The sequence below is a fragment of the Podarcis melisellensis genome, assembly GCF_964234715.1.
Source record: "Podarcis melisellensis genome assembly, chromosome: 8".
Taxonomy (NCBI): Eukaryota; Metazoa; Chordata; class Lepidosauria; order Squamata; family Lacertidae; genus Podarcis; species Podarcis melisellensis.
In genome coordinates, this window is record NC_138540.1 from 63,610,807 (window position 1) to 63,638,638 (window position 27,832).

General features: G+C 41.6%; 1 protein-coding gene across 3 annotated transcripts; it reads left to right on the forward strand.

Annotated features, from left to right (window-relative positions):
- Positions 1-167: 167 nt before the first annotated feature.
- On the forward strand, positions 168-25,670 carry RCAN3 (RCAN family member 3). Of its 3 annotated transcripts, none has more exons than XM_081921538.1 (5): positions 168-212; positions 6,981-7,228; positions 17,972-18,145; positions 20,431-20,602; positions 21,524-25,670. In XM_081921538.1, the coding sequence occupies exons 2-5, from the start codon at positions 7,034-7,036 to the stop codon at positions 21,730-21,732; spliced, it is 750 nt and encodes a 249-aa protein (XP_081777664.1). In that variant the 5' UTR covers positions 168-212; positions 6,981-7,033; the 3' UTR covers positions 21,733-25,670. The 3 variants fall into 3 exon arrangements, with proteins under 3 accessions (XP_081777664.1, XP_081777663.1, XP_081777665.1); XM_081921537.1 differs by having other exon boundaries at positions 174-212; positions 6,977-7,228; XM_081921539.1 differs by lacking the exon at positions 168-212 and adding an exon at positions 2,796-2,956 and having other exon boundaries at positions 6,977-7,228.
- Positions 25,671-27,832: the final 2,162 nt, after the last annotated feature.

The window sequence follows — 27,832 nt, forward strand, 5'->3', positions numbered from 1 at the left end:
GCAGCCTCGAGAGCTGCGCACGGGCGCGGCGGCGCGCTCTCTGTCGGAGGAAGAGCAGCAGTAGCAGCGAAGAGGGAGGGGCTCTCTGGGCTCTTTCCGAGGCGCTGCCGATCCGCAGGCTGGTCGTGCCTGGCTGGCCCTGAGCTCGCCTTCCTCTTTGGCGGGGCGGAGGGGCGCCTGAGAGGAGCTCTGATCCCGACGCGGAGGAGACGGTGAGTGAGGACGGAGGGGACCCGGGAGCCCATTCTGCCCTCGCTTTTTCCTCTCCCCCCACCACACCCTGGGTCCTTTTGCCCTTTCCCCCTCGCCATAAGCTCCCCGCCCCCCATGCCGGGTGTGGCTTCCTAGTCCTTCGCTGCCCTCGCCACGCTTGGTCTGAGGGGAGTCGTTGCCGCCCTCCTCTCCCTGCTTCCCCTGCGTCTAACCCCGGTCTCCTGCTCTCCTTTCTTACCCTCTATTGTCCATGAATGCCTCCCCCAATTATTGCAAGCTAGCCCACTCCGTGCCCCATTTCTGTGGACCCTCTTCCTTCCCCCGCCACCTCGACCGGTCCTTAGCGACCCCTGTGAGCGGTTCGTTGTCAACATCGTTTCTTCCTCCTCCTCTTTTATTTTTTAATTTAATGCGCGCACCGTCACGCAGTTGGAACCTCCACGGACAGAGGCAGTGTATCTTTCACTACTACATGGTGGGGGCAGACGACAGGGAGGAGGAGGAGGCTGCTATCTCCTGATTTCATGCCCTGCTTGTGGGTTTTCCCGAAGGCACCTCTCTTGGTCACTGATGGAAATAGGAAGCTGGAATAGGTGGACATCTGATGTGGTCCATCTTAGCAAGGGAGTCTTCTTATTACCATCACCTGCTCAAGAGACTGTTGTGTCTGTCCTCCTCCTCTGCTTCCTGCTCAACCTCGGAAGGGCATTGTGTCCTAAGCCCTTCTTTTTGTCAATTCTTAGTACCTCTTCCCAGTGCTGCTGCTGGCTCCCTTTTCTGCCCCCTTCATATCAAATCCCTTGAATGCTCTACTATTCCATTCCAGAGGAGATGTTGGCCTGCCCCTGACTGCCCCCAGCCCCCACCTATGTGGGCAGCTGTGTCCTTCTGCCACCACCACCCCAAACTCAGGAATCTATTGTCACCACCCCTTTTTTCCTTTTGCTGTCTGCAAGGGGGTGATGCCTTCACCTATTTCCTCCTGTTGCCTCTCAACAGCACCTGCCTCTGTCCTCTCCCCCTTACTGCCTCCTACAAATATGTTACCAATGCTCCCCTTCGCCAGCTCCAGAACCGATTATTTTTCTTCCTCATTTTTCTCCTCTGCGTTGGCCTTGCTCCTTTTTAATGTGCGTTTTCTGGCCTTACTTCTGCCAGGCATTTCTTATCCTGCTTATTTTCCCTGCTTCTAAAGCAACTTGTTGCCTTGCCTGTTTGCACACATCTATTATTCCTGTCCCCCCATCTCTTCTCACCAACCTTTCTATCCCCTTTCTGTTACATGTGCATCACGGCTGCTCTTTATTGCTTCTTTCTGCTCTTTTCCACTGCTAAGCTGAAAACCAGTCATTCCTTTCTTCCAGTTGTCCACCTTCCTTTTCATTTTTTTATTGTGCTCTTTACACTATTTAAACCTGCCTTATTGATACTTCATTTACCACTGGTCACTCTTATCTATGTTTCTTGTTGGCTTAGGCCTTATTTCTTGTACTTTCTCCTCTGTTCCATAAAGGCACTATTTGTGCCTCCGGTGTGATGGGGAACTGTTTTCTCCATCACATGAATGAGCCATGGCAAGTATTGGGTTTACCCACTCCCCTCTCCTGTTTGTGTGCTAGAAGAGGAGATTAGAAGCATCTGTGGCCAGTTTTAAACTCGCTCTGATGCCCTGTGATGTCCAATCTCAGGGCTCAACCACACTAATTTTCCTCCATACTTTCTAGGCACAGGTCCACGTTTTTCCAGTCTGTGTCCTAGCACATTTTTTTTTGCCCCACCACTTCCCTTCCAAAAACCTGCTCTTTAATGTTCTCTGCAATCCGTAGAAAACCCTAATTGCTGTTTGTTCCAATTCAGCATTAAAGAGCAGGTTTTCCTGGGGAAAGTGGTGGGGCAACCCCCCCCCCAAAAAAAAACCCCAAACCACCACACTCAGATAAAGGACAGGGCAGACAGTAGGTGTGGATGAGCCCTCAGAGTTGTGGCTTGTTTAGTGACATCAAGCCAGAATCATATTGTGGTTCCAGATTGATGCTTGTTCTGAAACGATAGTTAAAGCAAACCACAGTTTTAAACTGGCAGCAGATATTTCTAATTTCTTTCTGGCATTCTCACTGCTGCTTGTTCATAGACTGAGAAACCAAGGTTCCCCATTACTTCTGATAGAATGATAATTCACTCTGCTCATCCAAAGAGGAGGAGGAAGAGGTGGTGGTGGTAATGGATGGGGTGGAGAGGATAATGTTTCCATTGAGGAAGAGGTGGAGTTCTTGACTTGTTTCAATTAGAATGTATAATTTCCTCATTGATTGGTGTGGATGGGTTTGTCAGCACAACCAAATATGTCATAGGCACAGGCACACAGGTTAAAGGAACCCGTGGGTTCATTTTCTGTGTCCTCCATGTGGATCCAAAAGATAAATGTTTGCCTTAAAGTGGAAATGGAAAATAATCTTTAACATCAAGCTACTTGCATTCATCTACCAACGTATCTGTCCTTTGCAGTTTGGGTAAGCTTTCATTTTGTAGCATAGGAATTAACTTTGGAAATATTTTTCAATTTTTCTGCTTCATCAGTTTACAGATTTCGCCTTCCCAAGTCATGAACATCAGAGTTTTAAGCAGTGGTAGATTAAAAGCAGAATTATCTGCAATGTGATTTGGAAATATGCCCTACTGTGTTCAGAGGGGATTGTTCCTATGTGTTTAGGATTGCAGCCTAAGTTTCAAACCGCTTCAGTTAGTAAGTGTTTGCCTTCATCCCCACCATTACTTTTTATAAAATCCTCTTTTTGCTTTAATTCTAGCAATGCAAATAAAAGATGCTCAGTAAAAATGTTTGACAATTTATTTTCTTACCCTAAAAATACTTTTTCTGTTCTTTTCTGTCAGCATCTTCTGTAGAACAACAGATTCAGTTTTACAAATTTCCTTATGTAAAACATACATTCTTCAGAGAAATGGTACACTGTATTGTTACAGAAGGAAATAAGTATAATTTTACCACATTACATCATAGATTATGAAAACTCACTTGCTCATGCGTTATTTGGGTAAAAAAGGTTTTGCCTTTTCTAGAAGACCGTTTTAGCTTAAATTTAAATGTGGACATGTGCACTGTTTTCTCAGTCAAAGATTTAAATTGTTTTTCCGTGAAATTTTAAAATAAATAATAGAATGAATATCTTTCCATATAAGCCAAAGAACAGCTCCTTAAAGCTCCTCTTTCTTTGTTGTTGATATTATTTTTTATTGTTTTTCCAAGAAGTGTCCCAAAGCAACTTGCAAACTGATACAATCATTAAAACTCAGTATAAAAACCAGAATAAAATGTAAAGCACACACACAGGCAGGTATAACTCAACCCACTCTACCAAAAGATGAGTAAGAAAGTGGCCACAAATCATGTTATAATGATAGTCGTAGGCTGCTAAATAATAAGGGATATTAAATACCGCAGCAATGCTATATGTTTGCTTTCAGTGCTTGAATACACACACACAGGTTCTGTGTGCCTTTTTACTTTTAAAATCTCTCTACTGAAAAATAGTAAATCAAGTCATTAAGCAAAACTTGTATTTCATACATGGTTTTGATTTTTAAAACTTAAAAGTACAATGGACCATTTAATTTCAAAACTCCTATGTGTATATTATTACTTTTTCTGTTGATGCAGTTTCACACAGTTTTCACAACCAGTCATCAGCTCAAAGCAGTTCCATCAGTTTTTAGTTCTTCATTGCAAAAAGATTACAGGCAATCTTTTAATGTATAAAATTCCAACCTCTTGATTCAATATATTAGTCATTTTGTTACATTATAAGAACAAAAAGTTCATGAGCCAATTTGTACCCAGTCATGGGTTGTGGTTCTCTTTAAGAACCTTGCAATTGTCAGTCTATTGTTATCTGTTTGTAAATGGAAAAACTGAAACAGAGGTCATTTAAGGTTACTTATGTCATCTCAGTTCAGTAGCCCATAAAGCTTGAAGCTAGTGTTCTGTTCTGTTCTGTACTGTAGCTGTAACCTCCTTTTCATCGGATAATGCAATGCTTTTTGCTGCATTGTATATTTCTTCGTAGATCAGCATTTCTTTCTGTTGAAGGTCTTTTTACTAAAAATGTCACTTTGCAATCCTCCTTGTAAAGACAGAGTGTTTACAGAAAGCAGAAAATGCTGCTCTTTAATCGTAGTCTGATCCTTTAAGCAAATTATTTCAGTTTGTTTTTCCATTCTTCATCAGTGCCCCTCCCCTCTCAGTTTAAAGATGCAATGCTGAATCGGGTTTCTAGAATTCTGTACTAAATTTCTCAGTTAACAGTTGGACCACCCCCACCCAAACATTATGTGCTTAACATAAAAAAACAAATATGCAGTAAATATTTTGGCTGCAGAGTCCTGCTTCTTGAGCGCTAAATGTTCGTGCAAAGTTAGCCTCTAAGCAGAAAGAACCTACTGTAGTTAAATGGTATATAATTGGTTTAAATATAATGGTTTAAAGAAAGTTCCTCATTGTTCAGCTTTCCTACTCATCTTCCAAACTGAAATGTTTGGGACTTGACTTGTGAAGTCACCTGTGTACGGAATGATGTTACTGCTACTGTAGTGTCATGTATCATTCCTGAAACTTTTATTGACTGACTAAAGTAATGGCCATCTGACTTTTATTGACTGACTAAAGTAATGGCCGTTTCCAACCATTGTAATATAAAGTGGTACTTCGGTTTACAAACTTAATCCGTTCCCGAAGTCCATTCTTAAACCGAAACCGTTCTTAAACCAAGACGCGCTTTCCCTAATGAAGCCTCCCGCCGCTGGTGCCCTTCCACCATTCGGTTTCCGTCTGTAGATCGAGGTAAAGTTCACAAACCGGAACACTACTTCCGGTTTTGCAGAGTTCATAAACCAAATTGTTCATAAACAGGAGTGTTCTTAAACCAAGGTACCCCTGTACTTTTATGTATATAACTGAATATTTCTGATACTTTTCTCCTCCTACCCCACACTGCTCTATCTTAGATATTTGGCACATTTTGGGCATATTGCTGCCCAAAAGCTGCTGATTTCATAGATATATAGTCATTTTGATTTGATTTCTTTTTCCCTAATATATGTATTCCTGCACTGTGGGTGAATTACTTCATATAGTTCTTTCCCCCGTGCACAAACCAAGCCCTCACAATCCCTGCTGGAAGCCATGTGTCGCAACAGGGTTGAGTGAGGGATTAAATTGCATGCTGTGCCTTGTTCTCATTTCAGTCTGATATATATCGTGTAGACGTGCCCCAACTACAATGTAGCTAACTTACTGTTGTGATCCAGGGAAGGCCACAGGAGTTTGAAATATATTTTCTTTTCTTTGCTGTGTCCTGTGTTCTTTTTGCTTCAGGACCAGTTATTGGAGTACTGATGATATTGTGGTAAGGCACCTTGAGAATGTGACAAGGACTGGGGAGCAGAGAAGTCCCTACTTTTTAAGTGTTTTCAAGCTTAAGTGTGGAACTCCACTGAATTATTGATTTGTATATGTATGTTTAATGAAGCATATATCTTCATTTTGTATTTCTAGAGAATATCCAGCTGGCTGATATAATTTGGCAATACTTTAAAATGTACATTGTTGACTGTTAATGCACACCAGCAGAAATATTGATTAAGTCAATATATTTCTAAATATTTAATTATTTTCCTAAACATTGTTTCCTTTGAAACTGAAACCAGCAGAATATTATTGAAAGCTATTTGCACGGCTTCTACAAACACCATTTATTAAGCTGATAGTACCAAACACATTTCGAATAACTTTCATTGTTAAACACACCAATAGTAAGTACTTCTGTAAAGTTTTTTACAGTTTGTAATGTTCAGAGGGGTCCGCAATTTTGGCCTGGCCTGGGCCTTGCTAGCCAAGACTTTAGGACCATATTTGCCCCTACACATCAGTGCCCTGCCAGCCTTTCCTGCAGGCTTACTGATTTCACTGTTCCAAATGAGATATGCCATGTGCCTCATTAACAAAGCAACTAAACAACTTCCAGTCTCTCCAGTTCTCTCCTCTGATTGTTTGTAAGAAGTAAAAACTTCTTTGTTCACTAGCACTTATTTCCAAATCAGATTGCAGCCTCGGCATACTACTAAGTGATCTTGTTTAGCATCCTAGGTTTCTTCACGGACTAGTATATGTGATCAAGATCTATGAGGCTCAGCTCTGGCTGCAAACTTTGGAGGGACCAAGGGTGTTCACAGTGGTAGCTCTGTTTCTTTGGAACTTGCTTACTGGAAAAACTTGTCATTGCTCCTCCTTGATGTCCTTTCAGAGACAGAACAAATAAATGTCATTCAGCTGCTTGTGAGTGCTATTTTGGCCACTATAGTGATAAAGCTTCATACAAAACTATATTTTATCAGTCATCTGAATAGATAGAAATACAATTGTAGAGTTGGAAATGGATCCTAAGGGTCATCCTAGTCTAACCCCCTGCAATTCAGAAATCTCAAGTAAATAATAATAATAATTTATTATTTGTACCCCGCCCATCTGGCTGGGTTTCCCCAGCCACTCTGGGCGGCTTCCATAGAAACCAAAAATACACTAAAATATCACAGATTAAAAACTTCCCTGAAAAGTTCTCACACTTCAAAGAATGGTCTCAGGTTTTTTAAAAAAAACTACCTTCCCATAGATCTTTTTCCTGCACATGATAACTAAACATTAAAACTTCAAGTAAAACAGTACCGTACAATTCTCTTGTTTTCTCTTTAGGCAGACTCCTGCTTCAAGTCTGGAATACAAATTAAGGAAGATTGCTTTGAGTGGACAATGATTAGAGATACAATGAAGGCGTGGAGTGACAGTCAGTCAGATCTTTACAGCAGTGACCTAGAAGAAGAGGAAGAAATGATTTTTGGAGAAAATGAAGACGACTTGGAAGAGATGATGGATTTAAGTGACCTGCCTACCTCACTCTTCGCCTGTAGTGTTCATGAAGCAGTGTTTGAAATTCAAGAGCAAAAGGTAAGACATGGACCAAACTAGTGTTGATCTATTAAAATGCCTGTTAAAAAAAATGTGCCTTTATATCTTACACTGGTAATTTATCTGATACAGGCAACTTTAAGTTCACATGACCCAAATACACATATGATATTGCTTTGTTTTTTATGAGGGGCCAGATAAGAATAGATTATGCAGAAAGGGAAGTGAATGGGAAATGTTCGGTATTGTACTGAGCTTTTCTTTAGTTCCAGACAGTGGTCTGGAAGAATCTTCTACAGCTTGGATGTTCAACTTGTGGGTCTGCATTGGCACCCACTATTGAGTTGCAACAGTAACACTACCACCCAAAAAATAATATGGAAAAAAATAAGAAGTAGATCCTCAAATGCATGGTGTTTTGAGTACTACAGTGGTGCCCCGCAAGACGAATGCCTCGCAAGACGAAAAACCCGCAAGACGAAAGGGTTTTTCGGTTTTTGCGACGCTTCGCTAGACGATTTTCCCTATGGGCTTGCATCGCAAGACGAAAGCCCATAGGGAAATCTTGGGGACCTTTTTTTAAATGCTGGCGGTGGGGAGCAAAGCCTTTTCCCCCCCTCCGGACTTCAGAAGAGGTCCAGGAAGGCCGGCGGGGGCGAAAGGCTTTGCTCCCCACCGCCAGCATTTTAAAAGCGGTCCGGGATAGCAGGGAAGCGCTTCCCGCTATCCCGGACGGCTTTTGAAGGCAGGCGGGGGGAGCAAAGACTTTTGCCCCCCCCTGCCTGCCTAACCGGGGGCTTTTAAATCGCCCCGGGACTGTCCGGGGCGATTTAAAAGCCCCGGACGGCTTTTGAAGGCAGGCGGGGGGGAGCAAAGACTGGGGCTTTTAAAATGCTGGCGGGCGGCAGCGAAGGCTTCGCTGCCGCCTGCCAGCATTTTAAAAGCCCCCGGGACTGTCCCGGGAAGGCAGGCGGGGGGGAAGCAAAGACTTTCGCCCCCGCCAGCCTTCAGAAGAGGTCGGGGGACAGACTGTCCCCAGACCTGGTCTGAAGGCGGTTCGGTTTCCATAGGAACGCATTAATTGATTTTTAATGCATTCCTATGGGAAACCGTACTTCGCAAGACGAAAAACTCGCAAGACGAAAAGACTTGCGGAACGAATTAATTTCGTCTTCCGAGGCACCTCTGTACTTACTAAATCAGCCATGAGCATAAGAGTGGTTTGGCCTGTCATATCTTGTTTTATGGGCACACATACAGTCCCTTTGCTCCTCCCTAAGATATGATAAACATTTCCCAGGTTAAACAGAGAAGCTCCTTCTTATATTAATCACATCTTGTATGAATGCACATTTAGAATTTCCCTCTTCATTTCAATGGAGAGGACATGTACCAGGTATAGATACTTGTAAACAAACCCACTCTTGCAGAAGCTCCATGTGCTTTTTAGATTACCTCAAAATTTTCATCTAACTTGCCCATACTTTTGCATTAACTACTTGTTTAGAAAGCTAAGATTGTGATTGCTATGTAAATCAAGAAACAGAGTTGGCATTGCTCATAGTAAAGAGCAGTAGTTGTATGGTTTGTGCACTGCAATCCTTGCTGCAGTTGTTGAGATTTGGGCCAGTGTAAACATTCATAGGATTGCAACCTTAAACATGGGAAGGCCAGTTTGTTCTTCAAACAATTTTTGAGGTATCCAACATTTCAAGCCTCATAAATATCCCCACAGAATTTTAATAGCTTGCTGAGGGCTGGCAGAGCCTATTTCATTACCGTGCTGGGCACAAAGGGAGGCTGGAGCTCTACACACACACACACACACACACACACACACACACACACACACACACACACCACCCCCCCCCCTTAGCCAGCTCACTCACCTGCATGAAGTACCTTGTTGCCTATAGCAAGGCTGCACATTTCTTTCTGAAGAAAACCAAGGCAGATAATGAAAATATCAAAGCTACTGAATTAGTCACACACCAGGCTTTAGAATACGCCTTGGAACTTAGATTAGCTTCTATAGCATTTTAGAATGGCTCTCTCTGGGTCACTTTAAGTTCTATAATTTTGGTGGAATTTTGCTTTGAAGAAACAGGTTTTGTATAAGCAAATAGACCTCTTCCAGGAGTGTGAATGCTGTTACTGAGATCTGATCCTGAAGTTCTCAAAATCATTTAAATATTGAACTGCTTTTTAAATTCTTCTCCCTCTCTGTCATCTTTATTTAAAACAAACAGATATTTATTCATGTAGAGGGAGTAAAACACTATTATTACTTTTCATTGTCATGGCAGTCCTAGAGTAAGGTAGATCATGCGTAAGCAGGCATGTTTCCATGACAGCTCTGTGCAAAGCTGAATGTGCTCCTGGATTAATATAGATTTACATTTTTATAATATGTGTTGCTGACAAAACATGGGTTTTTTCTGCTGGTATCAAGTGTTGTGTGAAATACTGGATTTTAGATAAGCTTTGTGTGCTACAGATCTCTCATGTGGATTTTTTAAAAGGGAATAAAGACTTGCCTTTTAGTGTCTTCCTTTTTCTAGTCTGTTTAAAATGAGATTCATGACAATTTAAATAGCCTTAATACTGTTCCCTAGAGTTGGATTAATCTTTCATCTATTTCAAACAGAATATCTTTAAATTGCAAACATACAATGAAATTGAGTGTAACAGTTGTTGGGTAAGTATTTGTAAACATCTAGACTCTGTAATCAAAGTTTTAAAAGCCCAGGCAGCCTGCTTCCTATTCCCTACCTCTTTCTCCCCACGGGCTGTAAATTAGGTTGACCAGAATTCCATCAGCTTTTGGGTGTTGGTTGGGTTCAGACACACTATTTCCATTCCAACAAACCATCCTTTTTTGCAAAAGTAATGAACATGTGGTCCTACTCCCTCCCCCCCAATATTTTCCTTCTGTCCTCATTTTTGTAAGGTGTGTTTAAACCACAGTTTCTCTGTTGGGACATCACAATTTAACTAGGGAAACTGATTTAAAAATCAGGAAGTATCTGCAGCTGGGCACACAGGAAGGGAGAAGGGAGTTTGTTGTTTGTTCCTGCTCCGAAAAACCATAGTTTCTTGGAACTGAAATGTAGCTTCTGCAGCTGGCTGATATTTGTGATGTCCCCAAAAAGGCTTTTAAGCAGAATGGCAAGTCTACAATTTCACTGACTAAAACTGTTCATAATATGGTTCAGATACAAATCAGGCTGAATTATATTGTTCTGAATTACAGTTTCCAGTCTTGTGTTTCAGATTTCTTTTTTGCAGTTGACAGAGGAGCTAACATGACCTTGAATGTTGAATAAACACCAGTTTTTCTTAATTTCTGATATATCAGGTGTTACTTTTAACATCTGATCAGCATTCAGTTTTGCTGAAATAATGTTAGCTACTAATATTCACGTCTGTTTATGGAGATGTTTCCATAACACCATTCAGTCTTATGCACAGTCTTATATTGCAGTCTTCTTTTATTATTCACACTTACCTGGGACATACTTATGGGTGGACATGCATAAGATTACACTATGAGAAATTTAAACCTGACAGTTTCAGATACCAGATTAAATATGGTAGTATTAAAAAATACAAAAGGAGTAGTTTTGGTGAGTGCTGATACACACCCACACCCCCCATGTTAGAAAGGAAATATAAACTGTTGAGGAGGAGAAGAAATAGTGTAGTCTAGCATGGGAGGTATTTTTGCTCTGTTTGAGGCTCTTGGAGGCATTAAAAGATTAGAAAAGGAATCCAGTAGGGAAGATATACTATGCATCCTATCTAAATGAAGAAGAGCTTTCTAGAGTGAGAGATAAGCATGAGAAAGGTGACATTCGAAACTGCAGTGGGGTGGGGTTTGAATGCTTATAATTTCAGGGGCGGATGTTTTAGGATTAGTGTTTATTAATTTCATAAAATTGCTTGGTTGGAAAAGAAACAGCAGTTTATAAAAAGGGAGAGGACTCTCAAACCATAGGGCCATGGGAGCAAGCCTGGGTGGGAGTACCTGTGTGTTTTTCAGTAGCAGACAGTATGGTGGGGTGGTGGGAGTTGCCTTGCCTGATAGCTGAGTCATTTCTGCCTCCTGCAGTGCATTGGGGAGGTTGGTGTGGGGCAAATGCACCAGTGTTCCTGCCAGTACATTTGAACCATGACCTCTTTCCTTCTGCCTTGCCATTCACCTTCCCAGAAAGCAGTGGCAACTCAGCTGCCAGGAGATCAGGTGAGTGCCACGCCCCAACCATGTTATTAGCTACTGTTTGAAGAAGGAGAAAAAGAGAAACTGGTCCTGTCGTCAAACAAAAAAACAAAAAAAAATGCACACAAGGAAAGAGGACTTGAGAGTAGGTCATGCGCAGAGATTTTTTTTTTTTAATAATGATTTTTTTATTATTTTTACAAAACAGAAAAAACAGGGAACAAGGGTAAAGGAAAAAGGAAAAACAAACACATCACAAACGAATACATAAAACATGACTTCCCCATACCTCCCCTTCTCTGCATTGTTATTTTATAATGTGTCAGCAACCCTTCAGTCCATTTCTTTATATATTCTCATTAAGTTTTCCCCTTTAATTTACGATTTACAGCTGTAATTCTTTGTTTCTAGCCTCTCAACATCTTAACCATCCAATATTTTACAGTAGTTCTTAAGATATACTTTAAATTTTCTCCAATCTTCCTCCACCGCCTCCTTCCTCTGGTCTCGGATTCTGCCGGTCATCTCTGCCAGTCCCATATATTCGATCACCTTCGTCTGCCATTCCTCCAGAGTGGGTAGTTCTTGCATCTTCCAATACTTTGCTAAAAGAATTCTTGCTGCCGTAGTTGCATACATAAAGAATGTCTTATCCTTCTTCGGTACCAGTTGGCCCACCATGCCCAAAAGAAAAGCCTCTGGTTTCTTTAAAAACGTCCATTTAAGGACTTTCTTAATTTCATTATAGATCATTTCCCAGTAGGCCTTAATTTTTGGGCAGGTCCACCAAAGATGGTAGAAAGTTCCTTCAGCTTCCTTGCATTTCCAACACTTATTATCAGGCAAATGATAAATCTTAGCAAGCTTGACTGGGGTCATGTACCACCTGTAAATCATTTTCATAATGTTTTCTTTCAAAGCAGTACATGCCGTAAATTTCATACCGGTGGTCCATAACTGTTCCCAGTCAGCAAACATAATGTCATGGCGGTCATGCGCAGAGATTAACACTTGTCTACTTTTCTTTGTTGCATATACAGTGTTGTAATCCACACGGAGCATCTGGGATTGAGCAGAATAAAAAGCTGAAAATATTTATTGAAAATATTTATTTATTGCTGAAAATGTGCTGTGCAACTATTGGATGTGTTGTGTAGCTAAACCTACACCACCTTCTGAAACTATTTTTTCTTATGTTTGACCCGCTTATTTTGAACATCCTTTGATTTTTAAATTTGAGGGAAATATATATTTAAACAGGTTACAGAAGTTCCAACCTGTGGGTGGATAGGTCTTGTCAATCCAACTGTTGCATTTTATCATTTTTTCAAAGCTGGTCATTATCTGAGATTTCTAGTTTACTAGAAAATCATGGATACTTACAGGTCTGACCCCATCATGGAAATACTTATCTCTTCCTGCCTTGCATTCTGCGTAGAGCTCATCTGCTATGTAGCCAAGCTCTGTGCAGTTGTTGTTTCTGGCTCACTGCATAAAGCAAAGGAGGCAGGGACCCATCCCGGGAATGCTTCACTGCAAAAATAACCCGGTATGATTATTTTGGTCTTGTTTCCTATAATCCTTATTATCTCATCTCAGTAACTGCCTGATATGTTATCCCATAAGCCTGATCTATTCATTTGGCTGCCTCTGCATGTTCATTTCCCAACGTTCTGAAAAACATGGTGACTTAACAAAATTGTGCCTCCTTTGCACAAGGTCATCTTGGGCAAATGTGACCGGAGATGATGTAGTGCTGTGTGTTATACTGCATACTTTTATTTTATTGCAAGCACTTCTCTCAATTTACAATTCACAGCCCCCAAACTCTGACCTTGGGGGGCCCTTCTGTGCCAGAGTTCTATGGCTTAAAGGGGGTTAAATAGTGAAATAAGATATTTATTTTTGGCAGCAAGTAGCCCTAGGCATCCATAAATGAGAATTTCTTTGCCTCAGTGGTTCCAGCAAGGGCATATTCAATAGGTGTGTGTTTAGATTCCTGGGGCCCAAAATACACCAGGGGAAAACTAAAGCATCTTTCCATCCCCAGGAAAAGGAGCTGGCAACATGTTGTCATATTAGATATGCATACAGTTTTAAAAGCAGCTTACTTAACAGCTCTTGGATAGAAGAGAGAATTATGTAATAGCTGATGTAATAACACTCCTATTGCTGCTTGGGTGGGTGATGGTAAATGCAACTAACTAAAAGATGCCTGCTCTCATGAGGGGGTGAGTTGTTTTCTTAGTAGACCTTTCTTTTTCAAAGTTTGAACCCAGTGGAAGTAAAATAGTTCAGTATCTTTTTAAAAGGTGCTTATTTCTAGTGTGGTATATTGAAGATAGTATGTTGCTGGATGGGATTTTTTTGCATTCTGGTGAGGTTTTTATTACCTTGTTTAGCTGGTTCTTCTAACAGTTTCTTGAATTAAATTTATTATAAAATTAAACATCCTTGCAGAGGTCAGTTTTATTGGCTTAAAGCAGGGGTGGCTAACCTGTGAGCCTCCAGATGTTGCTGGACATAAAACCGGTCCCTGACTATTGGCTGGGGCTGATAAGAATTGGTCCAACAACAGCTGGAGAGCCATAGTGTAACCATTCTGGCTTAAAGAGTTTTGTATACTACTACTGAGTGCTCACTGGAAAGACAGATCCTGAAGCTGAGGCTCCAATACTTTGGCCACCTCATGAGAAGAGAAGACTCCCTGGAAAAGACCCTGATGTTGAGAAAGATTGAGAGCACAAGGAGAAGGGGACGACAGAGGACGAGATGGTTGGATAGTGTTCTCGAAGCTACCAGCATGAGTTTGACCAAAATGCGGGAGGCAGTGGAAGACAGGAGTGCCTGGCGTGCTCTGGTCCATGGGGTCACAAAGAGTCGGACACGACAAAACGACTAAACAACAACAACAATACTGCTATTGCATGCTGCTCTGTTTTAAGCAGAATTCTTGACTTTTTTATGTCTTGCCACTACAGTGGTACCTCGGGTTACAGATGCTTCAGGTTACAGACTCTGCTAACCCAAAAATAGTACCTCGGGTTAAGAACTTTGCTTCAGGATGAGAACAGAAATCGTGATCCAACGGCGTGGCGGCAGCAGGAGGCCCCATTAGCTAAAGTGGTGCTTCAGGTTAAGAACAGTTTCAGGTTAAGAACGGACCTCTGGAACGAATTTAAGTTCTTAACCCGAGGTACCACTGTACAGCCTGTCTTCTCACTAAAATTTCGAAGTGCTGCAGCCTGTCAGTGTAGACTGGGCATTGGGAACATCAGGCCTGTGACCCTCTCCAGCCCATGTCCCTCACTGACCCTGCTCCAAATCCTTCTCAAGTTTTGTTTTGTTTTTTGCCTGGTGTTATTGAACTGTGATAATTACTTATGCTTGTTTGGATGGAGAGATGGAGGAGCAGCAGATAGAAACCTCAGACTTCCCTGTGTCTGGAATGTAGCCTGCTTTAAAAAAGTGAATCACACCTGTTGCTCTGCCCAACTTTTGTCTCCCCCCCCCCCCAGCCAGCATGTGGCCCTCAAGCTGAAAACCCTGGTGCAGTTAGTGTTGAGCAAGATGGACTAATGGTGTGATTATATACTATTTGTGTTTCCTATCTAATGCTGGCTTCTTCTATGGAGCAATATTACCGAATCCCTGATAAAAGAATATTTCATCTCCTAGTGAATGTGTATCATGCTTGTCTGGTGCAAGGTCTGTATACTTGCTCAATGCGTGTGTGATGCCTGGTCTCTACATTTCATACATCTGGATCCACCAGCAATTCTGTATTTCCAAAATAAGCAGCCACAGATGATGGAGTGGAAATGCACAGCTTCAACTCTGTTGCCTTCTCTGATTCATTAGCCTGACATTCAATTTTAAGTGAAATGCAGGCAGGGAAGTTTTTTAACCCAAGAATGGTAACCTGTGGCCCTCCACATGTTGGACTCCAACTCACATCAGCCAGCATGACCAAAGCTCAGCGATAATGGGAGGTGTAGCCCAGTAATTTATGGAGGGCCACCGGTTTCCCACCCCTGGATTAACTCTTTACCCCCCACACCATTTTTCTGATCATGGGTGTCCCACAGGGTCAGGAGGCAATTCACGTATCACTAGCATAACGTATGACCTGTGTGTATGATGCCAGTAAGTGGTTAGGACCGTTCTGTTACATCACTAACCGTATTAAAACATCTACATGTAAAGGGGGCTTTCTTGTTTCACTGTCCTCACAATTTGGGGACTGGCAGCCCAGGAGACTGCATTTTCTGTGGCAGCTGCTAAGTTGTGGAATTCCCTCACCACAGAGGTGCATCTGGTACCTTATGCAATTTCCCTCATGTGCTGAACTTGCACGTATCTACCCTGGCCTTTGGCATCTGACAAATGTTTTTAGGACCCATCCTATTCTATTTCTTTTACACTGATTTTAGTAGTGTATTTTTAAATTGCTGTAGCTTGTAGTGAAGTGTGGGCAAGAAGTTGAATTAATAATGATAGGAATACATGTGCAAATTGCCTGCCTGTTAGCAATGTTTTGTAAATATCTACATCTGTTGACACTATCGGATGTATGAATTGTTAATGCTAGATCCCTGCAGCTTTTCTAGTTGCCTCATGTTTAGTTCTAAACTTCTAGTAAAATATGAGTCAGATGAAACTATTGTGACTGCCTGGTGAGTCATCAGTCAGCAGAAATACAAGGTCATCAATGAGATTGAACTCATTCAGAGGGATGGTGGCTTACTGAGTCCTATGAATAAGCTTGATTTGAAAAATACCAGTTCTACAGCATTTAAAAAACTATCAGTTGCCTTCCCATGTAAGTAGCGTGTACGCAACACATATTATTAGCTTTCAGTCACATTATTTACTAAAAAGTTATTCTCGAGAAAGGCCTTAGTACTTAAATTCTCCACCCATTTAAAAAAACTTATTTTAGCCTTTTCATCTACAGCAGGGGTGGTTCAACATGCAGGCCACATGCGATCCTCAAGGCCTTTTTTGGCGGCCATTTCTAAGTACCAGAGGAGTGACGCTAGTGGCAATGGGAGTCCCAACATCCAGGATTGTCCCCCCACTCCATTGACCAGCAGCAGCAATGAATTGCTGCACTCTGGTGTCCTTGGAAAGTCCCGCCTCCTCAGTTTCCCTGTCATGTGATGGGATGGCGGCCAGACTTTTGGTAGCAGGGGTTCCTCCTGATCGTTGTGGCAGGGGTTCTCAAATGGTGTGGAGCGCCACACTGGTGTGGCAGGAGAGGATGGCAAGTGTGGTGGGAAGATTCAGGGACAACCCAAGCAGGATTTAAATATTGCACTGTGGTATCGTATCATATCATAAGATTTTTTTGGGAGTGTACAGCCAGAAACAGTATCCATGTCTTTCTTCAAGAGCATTGGCTATTCTTCTGCAATTCTGCATGACATATTGTTGTGAACAGGGGTTTTCAACTCTGACAAATATGAAAGATCAGAAGAGAGAAAAGCTTATTTGTGTTGATGAGGAGATGATAGTGTGTCTCAAATTAGACCTAATATAAATATGATTATCCAGCAAAAGTAAGATCACACACCTCATTGAGTTTGTATACATCCTTAAGGTACATATTTAAGAGGCTTGTTTATAATTATACTTGGGAATGATTCATGTTCTTATGTATCTGCATTGTTTTATACTTTCTGGATGTCCCATGATCATATTATAAAGTAGTTGGGTTCTATGTTATAAATCAAGCACTGCTAGGAGTTGTTTCTTTTTGTTTTCCAATATATTTCTTACCAATAAAAGGAATGGTGTGGCGCGAACAAATTTTTATTCTGAAAGTGTGGCCCGGAGAAGAAAGTTTGAGATCCACTAGTCTAATCCCTGTTAAAGGAAGGGGGGATAGACAAGACAAAAACAACAACAGGAGGCAAAAGAAGAGGCAAAGCCTCAAAATATCACTGAAAGATAAAACTTTATCAGTAGTAATGGTCTCTATGAAACAATAAGATGATCAATATATTTCAGTTGATGACAGCCTTCCTCAGGGGCACTTCACAAGATTAAGTTTCTGTCAAACCAGAATTCAAATCCCTGGCTGAGAAAAGATTGGATTACCATAAATCACTATCTCTTGGCTTCAGTGCTTTATTTCATAGTTTCCCCATGCATGCAAATGAGATTATCAAATAGTCACAGATGAAAAGTTCATTGTGAATGTAAAATCCATAAAAGGAAAACCCTGAAGGTGGAATTCCCCCCCCCCACTTTGTTTTGAAGTATGAAAAAGCTGGTTAACTGTAAAACACTTTGCACCTTTCCATATCCTAGTATGTAAAAGACATTGAGATTGGCCACTAGATGGCCCTGCAAGCATTACATTATATACAATCTTTTGTTGAATATAACTCCAATTTACATAAATATGAGGCAGTTGGTTTTGTTTTTCTACTGATGCTCAGTACAAGTGTAGGTAGAACTCTACTAAAGAACATTGCCAATTTGATTTTGTAGTGCTAACCTGCAGTTGTAAACTTTGAGGAACTTTAACAGCTAAAATGCTCTGTTTCAATCCCTAGGAACGGTTTGAAGCTCTCTTCTCAATCTACGATGATCATGTTACATTCCAGCTATTTAAAAGCTTTAGAAGAGTAAGGATAAATTTTAGCAATCCAGAAGCAGCAGCAAGAGCACGAATAGAACTTCATGAGACCGAATTCAATGGGAAAAAACTCAAACTGTATTTTGCCCAGGTATGCATGCTTGCATGTTTGTCAAGATTTGTATCCTGTCTTCCTATCCAAGGTGACATCTCTCTTCCATATTATCCAGGTGTGAAGCACCTTATCTATCTTAGCCCTTGTGGATAATTTATTAAGCCTTCCATGTATTTTTCCAGTAGCAATTTAAACACCTGATGGCAAACACTGCCTGTCTTTTTGACCTGTTCTGTTCTAGACCAGAGACAAAAGTGAGCAGGCAACAAATGTAATTTTTTCCTTTTGTAGAATAGCCTCATTTCTACATCCAGACAAGCAAGAGACATTATAGATGACCATCAAGATGACCATCCAACCTCTGCTTAGAAATCTCCAGTGAAGCAGAGTCCACCACATTCCAAAGGAGTCCATTCCATTGTCAAACAACTCTTACCATCAGAAAGTTTAGTCAGATGTTTAGTCAGAATCTCCTTTCTTGTAACTTGAATCCTTTGGTTTAGGTCCTACCCTCCCGAGCAGGAGAAAACAAGCTTTCTCCATCTTTCATGTGACCAGTGCTTTAGAAATTTGAAAATGGCTTTCATATCTCCTCTTTAGCTTTTTTTCTGCTGCACCACACTGTTGACTCATGTTGAATCCTTTTCACATGAACTACTGACAAACCAGGGCAGTGGCGTAGCGTGGGTTGTCAGCACCTGGGGCAAGGCAAGTAATTTGCGCCCCCTAACCCGTGGAGCCAGGTAGGGGCAGAGAGCTGCGAGTGCGAGCGCGCCCCCACAGATGTTGCGCCCGGTGCGGCCGGCCCCCCCTTCACCCCTCACGCTACGCCACTGAACCAGGGGTCCCCCCATTTAATATTTGTGTAGCTGGTTCTTCCTGCCTAAGTGTGGAACCTTACATTTGTCCCTACTGAAATTCATTTTGTTAGTTTAGGCCCAGTTCTCCAATCTGTTAAGGCCATCTTGAATCCTGATGCTGTCTTCTGTGGCATTAGCTACCCCTCCAAGCTTAGTGTCATCTTCAAATTTGATGAGCATCCCCCTATCCCTACACCCAAGTTACTCATAAAGTCATTGAACAACAATGGACCCAGGCCCGAACCCTGTGGCACCCCACTTGTCACCTTTTTGTGGATGAAGAGGAACCATTAGTTACCTCATCCAGCCCATATTTTACCAGCTTCCTCGCAAGAATATCATGGGGGACTTTGTCAAAAGCCTTAGTGAAATCAAGATTCACTACACCCACAGCATTCCCCTGACCCACCAAGCTTGTAACTATCAAAAAAGGAAATGATGTTCATCTGGCATGACTTGTTTTTGAAAAACCTATGCTGGGTCTTAATAATCACATCATCTTGTAAGGAGACATTTGCCTGCCTCCAGTCTGCTGGGACCTCACCCAGTCTCCAAGAATTCTCAAACATTATATATTATTTAGTGTAACCCCAGCCAGAACAGTTGGTGGCCATAAGGCTATGTTTTCCTTTCAGAAAGGAATGTACACACAAGCAGATGTTTTATGAGCTGCTGTACTTCACTATAGAGGGTCAGGGCTCTAGGCACTCAATGCTTTTTTTAAAAAATGTAAAACTCTACCATTAGAAAGTATTGCTCCTGTGACCTGCATTTCTCTTACCTCATACAATTATTCATTTTTTGTCTCTATTTGTGTTCATTTTATTCTAGCTTCAGTAGTGAAGAAGAGGAGTAAGAATCCAAACAGGGCATGACTATTCCCCTTCCCTCCTACCACCACTGGCTTCTTGTTTGGCCATCCCTGGTGTTTTTATTTCATCAGAAATCAGTCATACACTTCACAGCCATAAGTGCTAGAAACATTATTGTAAAGAAGAAAATACTGCAGTCGCATATGATATTTGTCTCTACGCACAATTGCAGCACATGCAGGACCCTGGATGTAGTCATTTCATTAGTCATGAGGCTGGGGATCTATTCCTTGCTTAGCCAGTGATTCAGTGGATAGCTCTGAGCAGATCCCTGGTTGTAAAAGGGCATGGTAGTGGCCTCCCCAACTGGAAGAATGGATGAGCTAAGAAATGAAAACCATTCTATAGTGCATTTGTAGTGTAGGCATTTGAAAAGAGCTTAGTCAATGTATTCTATACTGATGGCATGGTCAATGTTTAACTAAAATAGCTACAGGGAAGGAAACTGTGCGTTTAGTATCTGGATTCCTTCTCCAGTCAGTGAAAGAGGTTTTTTAATTGTGTGGCTAGGCTAGAAAAACAGTTAAGAACTATCTTCCAAGAGAATAATGTCCTCCTCTTACTGTTTTGACTGCATTTGTTTTCTCAGGTTCAGGTGCCCAATGAAGTGGGAGACAAATCTTACCTCTTGCCACCACAGCCTGTCAAACAGTTCCTGATATCGCCACCTGCATCCCCACCAGTAGGATGGAAGCCAAGTGAAGATGCCACTCCCATGATAAACTATGACTTGCTCTGTGCTGTTTCAAAATTGGGCCCTGGTAGGAATGCTTTTTTCTGCCTTGCTTTCTCCATTTCTATATTAGAAAAAAAAATGATAGCAGCAGGCTTGTAAATTGCCACATGCCTGGTAACCTGTGACACGTAAAAATGGTCCCGAGATGACTATGAAAGGAAACCTTTTAAAAAAAACAACAACTTTGCTTTGTTTTGGGACCACAAATGACTAATATGAGTGAGGGGTGAGGGGGCTACCATAAACATCAGTCGTCTCATAAGTTTTGTGAACTTTTCTCTGCAATAGACTTCAATAAAGGACTATACGTAAAAAGAATAATTTTGGTACAAAATGTAAACGGAATTCCATAACCACAAAACTTACGATGTGAAGTTGGAATGAAATTGTTTAAAATTTGATTCTGCACAGTTTGAGCAGATTGATTTCCTGCTCCCCAGTGGTGCTGGTTGTTGGCACCACAAGTTGGAAGTTGCTTTGTTTGTGAGGCAAACAAGGGACTGGGAGCAAGTGATGTTGAGTAGGTCATTTCTACTCAAATTGTCCTGTAGTTTTGATATGCTGTTTAGAATTTAAGAGGGGAGATATAGATATATAGATACACAGTGGTACCTCAGGTTACATACGCTTCAGGTTACAGACTCCACTAACCCAGAAATAGTGCTTCAGGTTAAGAACTTTGCTTCAGGATGAGAACAGAAATTGTGCTCCAGCGGCAGCAGGAGGCCCCATTAGCTAAAGTGGTGCTTCAGGTTAAGAACAGTTTCAGGTTAAGAATGGACCTCCGGAACGAATTAAGTACTTAACCCAAGGTACCACTGTATAGATGTATAGATATATAGATACACACACACACACACACACACACACACACACACACACACCTTTTATAGTGTTCTGTCCACCATGCTGATACAATAATGCTGTAATTTGTCCTACCCTCTAGGGGAGAAGTATGAGCTTCATGCAGGAACAGAATCCACTCCCAGTGTCGTCGTCCATGTATGTGAAAGTGAAACAGAAGAGGAAGATGAAATTAAAAATCCCAAACAGAAGATAGTGCAGACGAAGCGTCCGGATCCACCACCCACATTAATAAATGAAACAAAAACTCTGGAATGTACGCTAGAGGTAGGGGGTGGGATGCACTATTGAATTTGAGGCTCTCTGATAACAGCAGTGAGTGGTAAATGTTTGCATTGCTGTGTGACGCATAGCGGCAAAAGACTTCTCTTGTAGTCGTCTCGCATCAGAAAGACTATAGATGCCAACGTTTTGAAGAGCACTTTAATTTTAAGGTTAACTCCCAAGATGTAGCAAATCCACTGGGTTTCAAGTCCTAGAATACTAGGAAGGTGCCATTTTTGGAATGTGTGTTACCATTTTCTTGGTGTTCAGAAGGCAGAAAGGAACTTGGCTGCTGCCATCTCTATATGGGTTACCACATGGTTTTGTATGTGAGTCTCATGTATATTTTTGTGTGCCGATGTATAACATGATCTGAGTAACATGATGTTCTAAGTAATATATTGATGAAATATAAATGTAATGTACAATGTACATTGTTATCAGTAGAAAAATCTCAAACTGGTTTGGGGTGATAGAACCAAATTTCCAAACAGGTTTGCTTTTGTGATTTTTGTTTTTCCTTAGAAATGCCATAGTTGTGTGTGTTGAATTTCAAGGTACTCTTGTGAATTGACGTGAGGGAAAAGACAACATTGGAACTGTGATAGGTTGTCTTTCTGCTCGTTGCACCTATGAAATGCACACTAGGAAGCTGCAGATTATGGACTGACTCCCTCTTTGGCCTGTGTCTCCTAATTTTTCTTAGCCTGTGTCTGTCTCCAGCTGTAGCTGTCCCAAGTGCAGGATTTATTTTCTGTGTTTATCTTGTATCTCTTGCAGCAGGATTCATACAGCCAGGAAGGGTCCTACATCCATATGGCTCTTCACAAAGCTTAGCACCAGAGTGTTGCACGTCTTGTCCAGCCAACTGGATTCTCCAGGATGCGGTATGCAAAAGTGCACAGCCACCCACTACAGCAGTGACATTGTAGATGTGCCCCTGTGCAGGTCTGGAAGTATATATCCCATTTTTCTTTTCCCCATTCCTTCCTAAAGGCTCATACTGGTTTGTGTCCCTACATAGCAGGGTGGATTTGATTTGATTTAAATCAAATCAAGTTAAATCACTATTTAAATCACTAGTCAGTAAGACTTGATTTACCGGTAAATCACTTTTTTTACAGAAAGACTCATTCTTGCTGGTATAATCTTAATATTTACAACCAATTTCATTTTTGGAATAATAAATTTTCAGAGTAGTTCTTACAGTTATATCAAAAATTACTGATTTGGTTATACTATTAGAAATACATAGACAAATAATTATGAAATTATTGTTTATATTTGGACAACTTTTCTGCTGTACTTTATTGGAAGGAGAAAAATAATCATTTCCTCAATAACAATTTAAACAATTTATTTAACTAAAACAATAAGATTATAGCATACATATCCATGTTTGTTAACTGATGTGGTTAAACGATTTATTTAATTAAAAAAACAGACTGAGTTTTAGCACACATTAAAAACTTAAAACAAATCCTTCTTTCCTGATGAATAGCCTTTAGACTATAATGTAACTTAAATAGGAAACTAACTTTAGAAAGATTTTTCTTCCAAAAGCATTTTATTTTAAAAATCTGATTTTATTTTTTTTATCCACCCTGCTACATAGTCTTCTTTGCTGGGCTATTACAGCCCTCCCACCCTTCAACTGTCCTACTTCTTGACACCCAGGCCCTCTTCAGACCCCGTTTAGTACTTTGTCTTGCAGAGAACATTGGTTTAGCAGGTTTGGGTGAGCTTCTGCTGGAATTGCTTGCTTATTGCCTGAGCTTTCCTTCCTTCCTTCCTTCCCTCTCTCTCTTTGCATTGAATCTTCTATCCCTACTACTTCTTAAGGAGGGAGAAGAATGTGCTGCAGGAAAAGTGTTGACCACCCAGCTGCCTAGACTTGACAAATAAGGCTAGCCTTGTTTGTTATGCCTTTTCTTAACACTGTGTTTCCCACCTTAGCAATTTTCAGCAAAGTAGAACCTTCAGATGCCAGATATTTTCCGTAACACTACATAGCTGGTAATTTTTATGGTTGAACTAAATGAAAGAATGGAGGGGGTGGGTGGGAAGTATATGCTGGATTCTATTTTATCTATAAAACCATCAACTCTACCAAATTTGCTAAAACCAAATTTGGTTTGTGGCACTTTAAAGGCTGAACAAATGTATTACAGCACAAGCTTTTGTGGACTACATGCAAATTTGCTGGGAATTGTGTTGGATCTCAGTGGGGAAGGACCTCTCTCTTTATGCCCAATGTCGGAAACCGCTTTTCTTCCCACCCCACATTATCTGACATGCGTGGTGGGGGGCTTGTGTTCAAGTCTCTCTGCGCCAGGCTATGGAAACATTCAGAAGCAGTTTGAATCGTTTTTGCTTGAGACTTTTTGGAGCCAAATACACAGCAGAAAAATTATACTGGTTTCAGTTCTCTACATCTGTCAGAACCCACAGAGAAAGAAGAAGCCACCAATAATGGCTGGCTGCTAACACCAGTCCAAATGTGTGACCCCTTATTTTTAGTGATTCAAGGAAATCTGTACCACTTCAAGCTTAAGCAGGACTTTGTCCTACTAGTGAGTGAAGACTGTCTTTGCTTGAGACCAGGTTTTAGGGGTACAGTGTTGGAGGTGGACCAGTAAGTCCCATTCAAAGCTCATGCAGTGCTAAAATTTACTGGCTGGCCTTGGGCCAGTTATACTTTCTTCATAGGCTTGAAAGGATAATGCTGCCCAAAACTCTTGATGCAAATGTAAAGTTGAATATAGTGGAGAATAAAGGCAGTTGCTCTTTTACCAGAATAAATCTTAATTCTTGCCTGTTTATTAAGAACCAAGGCAAAGGTACTTTTTACAGAAGTTGTTGGTTCCCCAAAATACAAGGTTTTCTCCTCTCCTGTTAGCATTAAAAAAAAAAAAAATCTTGATAACATTTGTTCTAAAGAAAAGTAGAATTTGGTTCTTTCCAATAAATAATCCATGTTTTCTGCAGTGTGCTCAGAACAGAGTATTAAGTCTGTTTTTGCATGATAGATAAACTTAGGAGGTGAGGAAATCAATTCCTGAATGTGAACCATAATGATATCCAGGTGGTATAGCTTTGTTTGTGGGTCTTTGAAACCCTCTATACCTCAACTAGATTCCTGGTAGCTGATATCCAACTTCTCTACAGGAGTCCTAATCTCTTCATTAGTGAAGCTGCAAGATGTGTTCATTTATAGGTTTATGTACAATAGCGAGATCACCTATAAATTTATACCTAGCAAAATTGCCTGGTACCTGTCAATTTTCTAGGCAAGCTGTTTCCTAAGGCAGTAGAAAGGAGATCTGCCCTTGCGGCCAAATCTGCTTTCCTGAAAAATGTTCCCTCGTTGCCAATGCAGAGGTGAGAGAAGTGTAAAGAGACCAATATTTGAAGCAGCGAGGTATGCTGGCAGGCTGCTTTAGAGAGTGAGGATTGGGGTGTTAGCCTGCCACGCCTTCTGCTTTCCAGGGCTGTCCCTATCATTAGGCAGAATGAACCCTCAATTGGCAGATGATTGGAGGCAGTGGTGGCAGCCACCCTCCATGTTTCTCTTGACTCCTCCCTTGCCATTCCCTTCTGTGTGCCACATGTCCTGTGCTGCACCTCCTGAACTAGCCTGCTGCCTGCAGGTGTGGAGGGTGTTATTCTGTTGCTAGTGTTGAAATAAGATCCAGCTGCCAGCCTAGTCCTCTTGTGCAGATGGGATGGGAGGGGGAAACTCCACCCTGTCCTTTGCCTCAGGCAGCAAAATGCCTTGGCCCATACATTGTACTTTCTCAGAGTGGCTCCCTGATAGTTGGGGACCAGGGCTATAGAACTTGGAGAATACTGTGCTTTTCATAATGAAGTGTCAAATCACGAGACGTGTTTAACAGCCTGGTATTGCTATAGATGATGGTCAACAGTGTTTTCCAAAAAGGACAAATAAAACATTTTGCCATTTATGTGCCTTGTTTTTTCCTCTGTCAAACAGGAGGGAAGGAGACAGAGCTGACCTATGAAAGCACAGTCTATTGTGAATTTCGTCTGGCCGAGCCTTGCTGCAATTTTCATTTTCATTAGCTTGTGCAAGAGAACTTCTTGGTTCATTTTGCCCCCATGTTAATTAGCATGGCAGAGATGTTCCCTCTTGCGCCTCAAATGTCTTGAGCTGGCCTTCCTGGGAAACATAAGAAGGGCTTCAAAGATGAACAGAGGTAGGTGGGCTAGCAGTAGGCCAGGCATTATACTATGTTTCCTGTCCACCACCAGAAAAGAGGAGCACGGTTTGCATACTGGGAATAATACTGGATATGTGCTTCCTGTTAAAACGCTGGCTGTACAAGCCTATTTCCAGAACATTAAAACAGAAGTTTTACCAATAAGCAGTATAAAATTTGCAGTAATGAATCATGGAAGAGTGTTTCATCCCAAAGGACCCCACCATCCCTTCACCACAAAGGTTTTGTGCCCTTCTACCCTTCCTTGGAGCTAGTGTTCTTGTGTGCTGAACCATTTCTCCAGCAAAGTCCTGAAGCTGTTCCTACTTAATTTATTTCAAAGCAGGTGATGTGATATATATATATATATATATATATATATATATATATATATATATATATATATATATATATATATATGGAGGTTTTGGTGTCCTCGACGAGGTCTCACTCGTCATCTTCAGGCTGGTGCTTTCGGCTTCTTGTTACTGGAACAGAGCAGGATCTCAGTGTTTGAGTTCCTATAAATACTGTTGAGGGGGTGTGGTGTATAGCCTCCAATGTTCTGGGCAGAGAGGAAGTTCCCAGCATCCATCGAGATAGAGAAACACCCTCACAACATGAACAAGCGTGACGACACATCCCGCTTGCCAGACATCTGGAAATTAGCCCTCCCCACAAAAACTGACACCAGATCCAGAGGCACACAGAACGCCATCACCAATCAACCACACCAGACCCAAACCCAGACCCTCTCCACAGATAAATTACAGACACCATCCAGTAGCCAAACCATGGTGGCACCTCCGGATGCTGCACCCCCCTGCAATCCCTACACAGATCTGGCTGACACAGGCCACAAAACCACAGCTCGCCCCTATACACGAAGCCAAGCCAGAGCACAACTAAGTGCAGTACAGCCATCTTCTCAGAAAAACTCTTCACAAAGTTCAAGAGGTCAAGACACAAAGACTTTAGCAACTAATCCACACCTAATGACCCACCTAAGTGGTACTCAGGATATCACTCAAGAAATCACTCAAGATATCCCTCAAGTAATTAAGGAACAAAAGAAGAAAAGGCACACTAGCCTGGGAACTTCCTCTCTGCCCAGAACATTGGAGGCTATACACCACACCCCCTCAACAGTATTTATAGGAACTCAAACACTGAGATCCTGCTCTGTTCCAGTAACAAGAAGCCGAAAGCACCAGCCTGAAGATGACGAGTGAGACCTCGTCGAAACGTCGCCTAGACACCCCAACTTTTACACGGGAAGACACCCGAGGACACCAAAACCTGCATTCCTGTACCCGTGAAAATCTACGAAAGCATATATATATATATATACACACACACACACACACACACACACACACACACACACTTCATACACTGACATAATTTTTTCCTTCACCAGGAGACAGGTTTATCTAGTGATAGGGGAGGTGTGTTTGTTTAGGTAACTAAGTTTCGAAAGTTTCAAGGTGGGGTGAGGGTAGGAAAGAACGGGTTCCAAATCTCGTTAATATGAGCAATCAACATAGCAAAAAGTAATTTCCCTATTTACTGTTTCCTGTGTGCGCTTTTATTGCAACTTCAAGGTGTTATTCTGCTACTTTGTTGAACAGTGGGCCTTCTACTAGAGCTAGGAATGTTTGGGACAAGCTCAAATCGAGCTAATTCACTTCTAATAGAATATTGCTCGCTCATGGACCCTGATCCTTTAAATTGGGGTGGGGAGACACTTTTGTCCGAAAAGCTGGATCAGGAAATGGCGCGCCCTCTGCAGGGCTTCCATTCAGTGCTGTTTAAATTCAGCACTGAATGAGAACTCTGCTGCTTTCACTAGCGATCAGATCCACCTGGGAATTCTGATCCCGGTCAGGCTTGCAGAGTATAAGCAA

Coding starts and splice junctions, on each gene's coding strand:
- RCAN3 (XM_081921538.1), top strand. CDS start 7,034: ATGATTAGAGATACAATGAAGGCGTGGAGTGACAGTCAGTCAGATCTT. Junction 7,229..17,971: donor TTGAAATTCAAGAGCAAAAG/GTAAGACATGGA, acceptor TTCAATCCCTAG/GAACGGTTTGAAGCTCTCTT. Junction 20,603..21,523: donor TGTTTCAAAATTGGGCCCTG/GTAGGAATGCTT, acceptor CCTACCCTCTAG/GGGAGAAGTATGAGCTTCAT.